At 51.2% G+C, this 11,004-nt stretch overlaps 1 protein-coding gene across 1 annotated transcript in view; it reads right to left on the bottom strand.

Moving 5' to 3' along the window:
- Window positions 1-11,004, bottom strand: part of CNGB3 (cyclic nucleotide gated channel beta 3) — a 129,046-nt gene that overhangs the window by 62,331 nt on the left and 55,711 nt on the right. Inside the window, exons 4-5 of the mRNA XM_014528439.1 lie at window positions 1,331-1,482; window positions 21-113 (exon numbers count right to left, since the gene is read on the bottom strand). Coding sequence (XP_014383925.1) covers window positions 21-113; window positions 1,331-1,482 — 245 coding nt within the window. The remainder of the gene's footprint in view (window positions 1-20; window positions 114-1,330; window positions 1,483-11,004) is intronic.

Raw genomic sequence — 11,004 nt, 5'->3', positions numbered from 1 at the left:
GGTTCCGGGAGGAGACGCACCTGTGCAGGAGTCGATGCTGCTGGGGAGCCGGACTCGCTCCTGTGGCGTGGGGCCACGAGGGTCCTGCGCGCACCGCACAGCTGTGGGCTGGGCTTCGTAGGGAGAAAAGGCGAAGTGTTAGGAGGTTACCTTAGCTTCCTGAGCAGAGAGCTTGGCGTTCTTGAAGTCAGAACATTCCAGAACCTCCCCCTCTTAATACAGGTCGAGGAGGCAGTGTGTGACATTTACAATGGTGACTTTCATGAAGAATCCAGGTACTGAAAACACTGGAATTTAGAAATGAACAGCAGGTTTCAAGCTCATGAACGGATTGCCCCGGAGCTGTCCCAGCCCGGATACTTAGAACGCACGCGTGGTTCTCTTATGGTTTGGAGCGTAAATAGGCAGAGCTTGGATTAAACAGAAAAGGAACATCGCGAATGCACGCCATCCCTCAGGTGTTCGTTCCGGCTTCCCCAGTCCCGCACGTGTCCTTCAAGTGATGGACAAATAAAGTTCAAAATAGCCCTTTCTGCACATTTACCAAATTCCAGTGACGCTGTATGCTAGCCTCTTCCCTTTAAGAAACTATGATACGATGCAACCTTCCAGCACAGAACCGCGGGGAACCTTGATCCGTCCTGGGAGTTAACAATCTGACTGATTTAACCGCCTCTGCACAACCACTCTCTCCCGGTCCTCTGCCCGCACAGACCTGGCACCGAGGTGTGGGCGTGGCGTGCGGTGGGCGTGGCGTGCGGTGGGCGTGGCGCTCTCCTAGATTGCTTCCCGGAGTGTCCGAAGGCACATTTCTGGAATCATTAGGGAGGCTGACCATGGTACCGGGATTACGGGATCAGTTTGTTGATGGCCTGCTGGGTGTGTGCTCAGTTTCTGACATGACGGTGTTCTCTGAGCATTTACAATCACACTTGCTACAGCGAGGCTGTTGCCGGCCTGCGCGTCTATGGGGCGAGGACACTGGTCTGGGCTGGAGGGTTCCTCCCGGCGGCCTGCAGGGCTGGGCGGCAGCTACATGTCTCGCCGCAAGTCTCCGTTGGCGAAGGACCCCAGCTCCATCCTCCTCAGGTAAGTCCTCTGTGTGACCCACAGGTTACAGCTGGCCCCGGTAACCCTCTCATTAGCGCACCCTTATCGGCTCAGCTCCTGGTCTGTCTCCTGCCTGCTCTCACCTCCCTGGGTCACCCTGGAGGTCAACTATTGGAACCTAAGTCATTGCGGGTCTGCTTTCGGAGAGACCCAGACTAAAACACTTGCAACATGCGCGTCCCCCATGACCTCCTCCCAGCGCCTGAGGACCAGGGCTTACCCGTCGGGGGACTGGCCTCGGAGGACAGGCCTCCCTCTGCCAGCCGCCTCCCGCAGAGGGCGGTCCGGAGCCGCAGCCTTCTCACCAGGCCTCGCAGCTGGGCTGCCGTGCACTCACTTACAGGAGGGGCTCCAGGTGGTTTGCTTTTTGGACTAAATGAGGGAAAAACAGCGACAGAGAAGGGTTCATGAGAAGATCTGTACAGGGACCGGGTGGCGTCTCCTCCCCTTCCTGTGTGCCCAATCTGTAACTGAATAGAAGGACTGGAAAACCCAAGCACGAAGCTCATGGAGACAGGGCAGGTGCAAACAGATGCCCGGCGGGAAAGGAGAAATAGCAGGTGCCATTCCTGCCCACACTGCGCCTACGGACAGCGAGGCCGCCTGGACCCTGTGGCTGCAAGAGGAGCTTTGGCTGGCCTGCGGGCAGGGTCCTAGGGCGGCGTGGTGAACAGTCCTGCATAGCCCCGGCCGATGCATATGGTGGGGCTCACAAGGGGAAACCAGCCGTGTTCAGGGCTCAGCCCACTGGAAGCTAAAGGGTTATAACCAGGCAGCCTCCTCTAGCAGCAGTTTCTCCAGCTGCCGGCAGAGCAGGCAGGCAGAGGTTTGGGCGCCAGGGGGGTCTTCCTTGAGAGATGCTGCCTTCCTGGCTCTGAGGAGGAAAGGGCCTCATAAACTCCGCTGAGGACCCGTCCTACAACCACAGGCACCGCCTCCTGCCAATAACTGGGATGAGCCTGCAAGTAGATTGTTCTCGTGCCTCCAGGTAAGAGCCAGCTGGCCCTGGCTGACACCCTGGTTTCAGTTGTGAGACCTTCGGCAAGAACCCGGCCAACCCACCAGCCTTCCGACCTATGGAGCTGTGAGCTATTAAATGGGCGCTATTTTAAGTCACTAAGTCTGTGATAACTTGTGCTTTAATGAACGTCCTTCTAAAAAAAGGCAGACAGACAGGCCAGTACAGGGTACAAGGTGTAAGCGAGTGATTGCCTAAGGATCTGACTTCCCGCACAGGCTTCGTCTCACTCTCCACCTTCCTTCCGAGGTCTGACCTGGGCCTCCCAGGCCCGCACAGCCTCCATCACTCTTACTCCCCCACACCCACACCTGCCCTCTCCATCTACTTCCAGCTGGAACTCCTGGGGCTCACGTGGAACCGGGGAACCTGAGGATCCCATTTAAAGAGAAGCCTAGTGTGACCCCCCTGACCCTCTCCAGGCCAGGCCCACAAACACAGCATCTCCAAAACGGCTACAGATTCCCAGGCCAGCGGTCTTTCTCTCTCCCCTTTGGCTTTTCACAGTATAATTTGTATCTCTTTCAAATGTCACAAGTCCTGTGACAAGATTCTTCAACTGTGTCCACTAAGGCCTTTTGGATTCTTCTCTAGAATGGCGGAAACGAAGGTGGTGGGAGGAGACCCGATATGCCTTAAAGGGGATGGAAATAGGGCATTAGGTCCACAAAACCCGAAAAACCCTTCTTCCTTATGATTAAGAAGTGTGGTTATAGATACCGCTTCACAGATTTCTTTTTAAAACCCAAGTATACCTACATGTTGATTCCCCCATCAGACATTGTTGAGTCTCTATGTATTGGAAACAAAGATGAGTTAGCCAGAGTCCCAGGTCGATGCTCACAGCTTCACGGGAGGCAGGGATGTGAGTAAGTACGTAACTAACAATCAACCGTAAAGACACGCACACACGGAACTCGGCCTGGGGTACAGGAGGGCTGCACAGAGAGCGTCTCAGTCTGAGAGGCTTAGCAGGGTGTCCACGGAGAAATGGAAGGAGGCTTTCTGGGCTGTGAGGACAACGCGCTCCAAGGTGGACAGGACATTGGATGTGATGGGAACTGTGCACTGGGGGCTGGGTGGTGGGGTGGGGAGGGGCCAGGTTCTGATGGCCGCTGTCACCTGCATCGGCCCGCAGGCTGAAGGGAGCCACGCAGAGTGCAGCGCAAGTGGGTGCTTTGGAGAAGAGGAGCGGTGAGCATGCAGGAGGTGAGATTAGAGCCGATGAGGGAAAAAGAGAATAAAGAGCTATTTACAGGCAGAAATCAAAGGATCAGAACTTTCCGGATTTTTGGATGAACCCGAAGAAGGAGTTGAGAAGAACGCCCAGGTTTCTATTGTGAGAGACCGCATTCCCGGAGATGAAATTACTCTGCACAGGGATTCAGAAAGGAGCTGTTGGTTTGCAGTGGTGACAGGTGGGTGGAAAAGGTGAGTGTCTGTGTGTGGGACCTCGCCTGTGACACCCACGAGGCCTGCGAAACACAGTTCTGGCGACATGAGCTTGGTGTCAGCGGTGACCGTGGGATGTTTGCAGCCCTGTACGTAGGTGACAGCATCACAGACTGAAGTTCTCAAGGTCAAGCTCAGAGCTTATTTAGCCTCCACAATACCTCAGGCAGTGAGGTTTTGAATAAATGCTTATTGACTAAATAAACCATTACGTCTACACTTTTGTTTGACCTTAGTTGATGTGCCTCCATGCACTGAAAAAGTCTATAAAGAGTGAAGTTGAGGGTTGTTGGATCATTAACCATAAAGCCAGATATTCAAACTGTCAAAATGTCTAACTGAAGCCTAAGACCCAGGAATGCTTTCCTTTCGCTGACTCATCTAAAAGCCCTCATTGACCGTGTAATTGCCCTTAATCATCATCCAGTTTGCACTGTGCAAACCTGCCTCAAGGCCAAATGCTGCAAATTGAGGAAGAAACTGTGCAGCTCAATTCCAACTACTGCATCTCGTTCTTTTTGGGTTAGCTGAGCATTGGTGGGCCAGTCGTTATCTTTTCCTTTTCTCCAGTTTCTTTCCTACAGTAATCTTTTCCCATCTTCTACATATACACAGAAGCTAGGGATGTAGTTTTCTTTAGGTAATTTTGTGGTTGAACAAAAAAAGACAGAGTTGAAGAAACCTATATCCCATGAGATAAAAAATCAAATGAGGATAAAAGAGGAAACCAACGAGTATATATGCCTCATATAACTATGCTTCATTTGAGCTGTATTTGGCATTTCCTATTCACATTATTGTAAAATAATTATTCCTCATAATTCCTGGTGAAAGATTTAGTAAATGATAAACATTTTACCAATTTTGATAAACAGAAGGAAAGTCTTATTGAGTTCTCTTCCTGAGATGGATGAGGGGGTAGAAGTTTGCTTCTCCGGGTGCTGTGGGACTGTGTACCCGAATGCTGCACCATTTTGTTAACCAGTGACACCCCAATACCTCCAGTAAAAAGGCAACAGAAGAGACTCGAAATGTAACTGTTTAAGCCTTACTTATAGTCTCCGTGTTAAGAACAAAAGTGCAAATGTAAACATCTCTAATACAAAAAAGAAAAAAAGTGTTTGTTTATGTACCAATGGGAAAGTAAAGAACAATTGTTAGACTAATACTTATTGCTTTTTTGATAAGGGTCCAGAGAAAACTCATTTTAAAAAAGTTGGTGGTAAAGAATAGGATCACAGCAGCGTTCCTCATTTCTTTACGTCCATTCAGGGCTTCAGGCGGGAAGAAAGCCATGGACTTGGCCAGTATTGGGCAGGGCTGGGAAGTGGTATACGCGGGCACTGTGGCAGAGCCGCCACGTGGGTGGCCGGTGGCTCCTCGGTCCCGGGAGAAACGCCCTGTGGAGGACACACCGTGGTCTGTGGGTGTGACTCGAATGCCCCTGTTAAGAAGTGCACACGTGAGACATGAGTCTTGAAAGTGCTTAGGAACTCATACAACTTAACAAAAGGAAGATAAACAATCCAATCAAAAAATGGGCAAAGGACCTAAATAGACACTTTTTAAAAGAGGACATTCAGAAAGCCAAGAGACATATGAAAACATGCTCAAAGTCGCTAATCATCCGAGAGATGCAAATCAAAACAACAATGAGGTACCATCTCACACCTGTCAGAATGGCTATCATCAACAAATCAACAAACGACAAGTGCTGGAGAGGATGTGGAGAAAAAGGAACACTTGTGCACTGCTGGTGGGAATGCAGACTGGTGCAGCCACTATGGAAGACAGTATGGAGTTTCCTCAAAAAACAAAACATGGAACTCCCATTTGACCCTGTGATCCCACTTCTAGGAATATATCCCAAGAAACCAAAAACACCAATCAGAAAGGATATATGCACCCCTATGTTCATAGCAGCACAATTCACCATAGCTAAGATCTGGAAACAGCCTAAGTGCCCATCAGTAGATGAATGGATTAGAAAACTGTGGTACATCTACACGATGGAATACTATGCTGCTGTAAAAAAGAAGGAACTCTTACAATTTGCAACGGCATGGATGGAGCTGGAGAGCATTATGCTAAGTGAAATAAGCCAGTCAATGAAGGAAAAATACCACATGATCTCACTCATTCATGGATAATAGAGACCATTACAAACTTTTGAACAATAATAGATACAGAGGCAGAGCTGCCTCAAACTGATTGTGGGTAAGAGACCAACCGAAGGATTTGTATGCATGCATATAAGCATAACCAATGGACATAAGACACTGGGGGGTAGGGGAGGCCAGGGGATTGTCAAGGGTGGGAAAAAAGGGAGACATATGTAATAATCTTTGTAACACTTTAAGCAATAAAACAATTAAAAAAATCCAGAATGTGGATTACTCTACAGAAAAAAAAGAAAAAAAAAAAAGAAAGTGCTTCTTTGGACGCTCTCTGGGTTTGTCAGGAAAGTGTCCTGTCGCCCGCCACACGTCTCCACTGGTGTCAGGTTGTGCGTTAGCACCACCCAGAGGGATGGTGGTTCTGATGGGGTGGAGGGGGGAGCGGTGGCCAGGGACGAGCTCACATGGAGGGACGGCATTCGAGTAGAAGCGTGAAGGTGAAGGGCGCTGGATCCGTGGAGAGAGGAGACTGAGGCCAGGACGCAGCCCGAGCCCAGGTGTGTCGGCGGCCGCTGAGGGCACAACGTTGCCTCAGGAGCCCACTCACCCAGAATGAATGGCCAGTGGCGCCAGTGGGCCCAGCGGGTCTTGAGGCAGAGGAGGGCATTGCGAGCTGTGCTGCTGGCAAATAACTGAAGGAAGAAGGAAGATGATAAGTCATGACGAGGAGGAAGCGTGACTGAGAGGAGAGAGCACGCGTGGCTCACACCACAGCAGGAAGGGGCAGGCGTGGTCCGGGCTCCACCCGACCGAGTCCTGCCAATGTCTGTGTTCACCTGGATGCTCAGAACGTGACCTCCAGGCCTTCCCTGATGTCACTGGTGAACTAAGATGAGGTCGCTCTGGAGCAGGCCGGCCCTTAATCTAATGACTGTGCCCAATAAGGAGGCAGGTGAAGACCCGGACAGACCTGAGAGGCCGGGTGGCAACGGAGGCTGAGGCTGGAGGGATGCGGCCACATGCCCAGGATGCTGGCCGCCGCAGCAGCCGCGAGGGCTGGACAGACTCCCCCTCAGGCCTCAGGAGGACCAACCGGGCCGGCACCTTGCTCTCAGGCTTCCGGCCCCCAGCACCCTGAGAGGATACGTTTCTGTCGTGTTAAGCCACTCGGTTTGTGGTATTTTGTATGGCAGCCCCCGGACACAACAGAGTGAGCGAAGTGGGTAACTGGTACCACACAAGCACCTGGGAGGGAGGCGTGCGTTGTCAGCCACATACACACGCATCCAGCTTAGTACATGTTAAATGAGGTGTGAAGGAAAAATCAAGGTGTGTTTCAATGTCCATGTGGTGCGGGGCAGCTGAGATCTGGGAGTGGCGGCTGGCAGGGAGGACGGAAGGCCAGGTGCTGGGGTGGGACTGGCCTGTCGGAGGAGACGGGCCCACAGTGGGTCAGGTCCCGGGAAGAGCCTGCCCGGAACAAGAAAAGACGGAATGTCACACCTCGGGATCTGACATGGAAGGGGCAGCACAAGAGAACAATTAGATCCGTGAGAGGAAGTGCCACCAGCCAAGAAGCCCCATCTGAGGGAGGAGGTCACGCAAGCGAGCAGGAGGGCTGGACAGTGACTCCCGTGCAGCAAGCAGGACTTCAGACTTTCGAGCAAACTGGTTGCAGAAACGTGCAAGGTCATAGCCTTTTGTCATTTTCTCCCCATTGTCTTAGTAAGTATTTTGTAAAAAATTACATAGAATTAAATTCATTTTTCAATGACTTAACTCATTAAAAAATTCTAGTTGATCAAAGTCCTTTAACACCTGCTACTTCTGTCTTTTTGGATGAGAGACAGGAGTCAGGCAAAGAATATTACCTCCACTCTGAGGCTTGGGGGGAAGACAGGAGCAGGTCTTTCCCTTCTATTATGTTTTTACAAAAATTAATGATAAATTTGGACAATTGTCCTCAAAAGTTAAATTTGAAGGAAAGTTTGCTTTGAAAAAGTGAATATTTTTGTAGGAGTAATTTCTGGTAAAGAATACTGAAAATCACTACAAAATTCTGATTTTCACCACTGTATGTGCTGGCCCACCATATGAGCTATGGCCCTGCAGGCAGCTGGTCTGGCAGAGAGAGCCCAGCCCTCACCCCACGGCCTTTGCACACACACCCGGGAGGCTGGGCAGGAGCTGAGCTGTTTGCCATGTTTCCCCAGTGCACAGGGCTCTGTGCACACAGCAGCGTGTACACAGGGTGATGTACACGTGGATGCTACCAGGCACAGGCTCCCAACCTAAATGCCCTGGGTCCATCCAGAGCACGCGGCCATGCACTCATGCTCCGCAGTGCTTGTGGCCCCACAGCAGTCTACTCCAGGCCCCTCCTCCTGTGAATCTGTAACTGTGTCTATCTGTATCGCTTGTGAATCACATCCTAATGGCCCGTAAATGTAATGGTGCCCAATATTAAAAGTTTAACAACCATTTTAAGACTGAAATAACAAAAAAGCTATAAAAATATTATAACATCCTATCTAATGAAGCGGGAATGTGCAAATTGACCATCACTCAGTCACAAACATGGCGGTGCCGATAGCCACAAGATGGCGGCACATTCTTTGACTTGCAGGCTGCCACTACATGGGAAAAATGGCAAAAGCATAGCTGTTACTTACTGTACTCTCAGAAAATGCCTGAAATCATTAAGGAAGTTAAGCTGCTTATTGAAATGAAATGTATTAGATGGTGACTATTTTGTGTTTATACTGGTATTCATATTTGTTCTCTTTACTGTTGGGTTAAGATTTGGGAAGGGCTGCTATTCTTATGTGTGTTGGTGTGTATGTTAATGTGTGTGCATATATGCATACACATGGGTCTTACAGATGTAAATTTATAAGCTACTAGAGGCCCAGTGTACGAAAGTCCCCTCAGCCCCACCAGGGGAGCGGCAGACAGGCAGTGCAGCCGGACCCGTCCCCAGGAGTCCTCCAGTCCTTTTAGTCCCACCGGCGGCATGCCAGCAAGCAGTCCCCGCAGAGAGCAGACAGCAGGGCCTGCTTGTGGGTCGCCACGGCGTTGAGCAGGGTGGCCTTGCAGCGAGCAGAGAACCACGGGGAGCGGGCCTAAGCCGTCAGTAGGATATCCCCTGAGGGCTCCCGGATTGGAGAGGGTGCAGGTTGGGCTGAGGGAACGCCGCCCTGCCGGGAATGAATTTCATGCACCGGGCCTCTAGTAGATTATAAATTTACATCTGTAAGACCCATGTGTATGCATATATGCACACACATTAACATACACACCAACACACATAAGAATAGCAGCCCTTCCCAAATCTTAACCCAACAGTAAAGAGAACAAATATGAATACCAGTATAAACACAAAATAGTCACCATCTAATACATTTCATTTCAATAAGCAGCTTAACTTCCTTAACGATTTCAGGCATTTTCTAAGAGTACAGTAAGTAACAATAGCTATGCTTTTGCCATTTTTCCCATGTAGTGGCAGCCTGCAAGTCAAAGAATGTTCCCGACAGTGGTGCGTTGGGGGTTCTGAGGTGGCCTTGAGTGTCTAATTCATTCATTCATTCTGACTGCATGTGACTCTGTATGCAGAAAGAGGGCCTATGCTACATTCACTCTGAAGGTCCTTTAGTTAGTTTTCCTCTTTCGTCTTACACATGCCCTCGCATCTGTTCCTACTTATTACCTTTTCCTAATAGACTGCTGTTTTCTTTATCAAAAAAGTCTGTACTAGGATGTGCTGTGGACTGAATTGTGTCGTCCCAAATTCCTGTGTTGATGCCATAACCATGTGAGTGCAATTGGAGACAGGTCACTTAGGAAGGTGAGTGAGTTAAATGGGGTCCTGAGGGTGAAGCCCTAATCCGGCAGGCTGCTGTCGTTGTCAGAGGAGCATCCCCAGAGAGGGCTCTCCCCCCTCCCCCTCCCTCCTTCCCTCCCACTTCTTCCCCCTCCTTCCTCCTCCCTCCCCCTCCCTTCATCCTTCCCTCCCTCCCCCTCCCTCAATCCTTCCCTCCCTCTCTCCCTCCCCCTGTCCCCGACTCTCTGCAGGCACAGGAGAAAGGCCAGGAGAGGCCACAGCGAGAAGCAGCCACTGTGAGCCAGGGAGAGAGCTCTTGGATCTGGACTCCAGCCTCCAGAACTGTGAGAAGTAAATTTCTGCTGTTTAAGCTCCAGTGTGCAGGCGTGTTCTGGCCGCCTGAGCAGACGATTATGGAATGCTTGCATGTCTAGCAAAAACCAGTAAAGCTGTTTTATGAAGCAGATGAACAACTGGATCAAGATAATAAGCTGAATGCCATAAATCTCTCAAAATGACAGAGAGGGGATTAAAAAATCGACAGTACTGGAAACCAGGAAATTGCTGGCTGGAAAGCAGGACATCGGAGACGTTTCTTAAAGACAGAGGCACGTGGGTTCCTGCTCACTCATCTATGTCTCACCCACCGAGTTGAGCTTAGGGCAGTGCTGCCCTTGTTTCCAATGAAGAAAACCACAGCCCAGAACACTCACAGGGGATGTTTGCTGCCAAGAGAGAGGGCCCTGGGGGTGTTCAGTCCTTGGAGGGCATGGGTTCAAGGCCATCAGGGCATCGTCAACCCTTCGGGTGATGACATGGGAACCACCTTGGGAGTCCTGAGACATCCTGAATGATGTCTTCGTTCTCCCCAAACCTGCTGGGAGTGGAGAACGTAGAGTCGGAAGGAGGAGGCTGCCTCCCAGGTGGAGGCAGAGTCCGAGGGATAGGGCTCCACTCAGACAGGCTGAGCTTCCTGCTACTCCCAGCAGGTTCTTCCTCCTGGAACAGAATGTGCCTGCGCTGGCTTCCCACAGGGAGGGGTGAGATGCAGGTGGGAGGGGGCTCAGCCGGATGACCTGCCCTCCTGCGGGCATCCAAGGCCGCACTGTCCCCAGGGAATGAAAGTAAAGCTGTGAGTGACTAACCATGGTTCTGCTTTGTATCATCACCTTGTGCGGATAGTTCTGAACTCTGACCCCTACAGCCCAAATCTGTCACTGACAGGCCTCCCCTCCCGTCTGACCTACACGCAGACCCCCCTCCCCCGTGACCTACACGCAGACCCCCTCCCGTCTGACCTACACGCAGACCCCCCTCCCCCGTGACCTACACGCAGACCCCCTCCCGTCTGACCTACACGCAGACCCCCCTCCCCCGTGACCTACACGCAGACCCCCTCCCGTCTGACCTACACGCAGACCCCCCTCCCCCGTGACCTACACGCAGACCCCCTCCCGTCTGACCTACACGCAGACCCCCCTCCC

This window comes from Myotis brandtii, unplaced genomic scaffold (genome assembly GCF_000412655.1).
Source record: "Myotis brandtii unplaced genomic scaffold, ASM41265v1 scaffold634, whole genome shotgun sequence".
In the NCBI taxonomy this organism is placed as follows: domain Eukaryota; kingdom Metazoa; phylum Chordata; class Mammalia; order Chiroptera; family Vespertilionidae; genus Myotis; species Myotis brandtii.
Note: the sequence above shows the minus strand (reverse complement) of the source record. Positions and strands in the feature narration are given on the sequence as shown.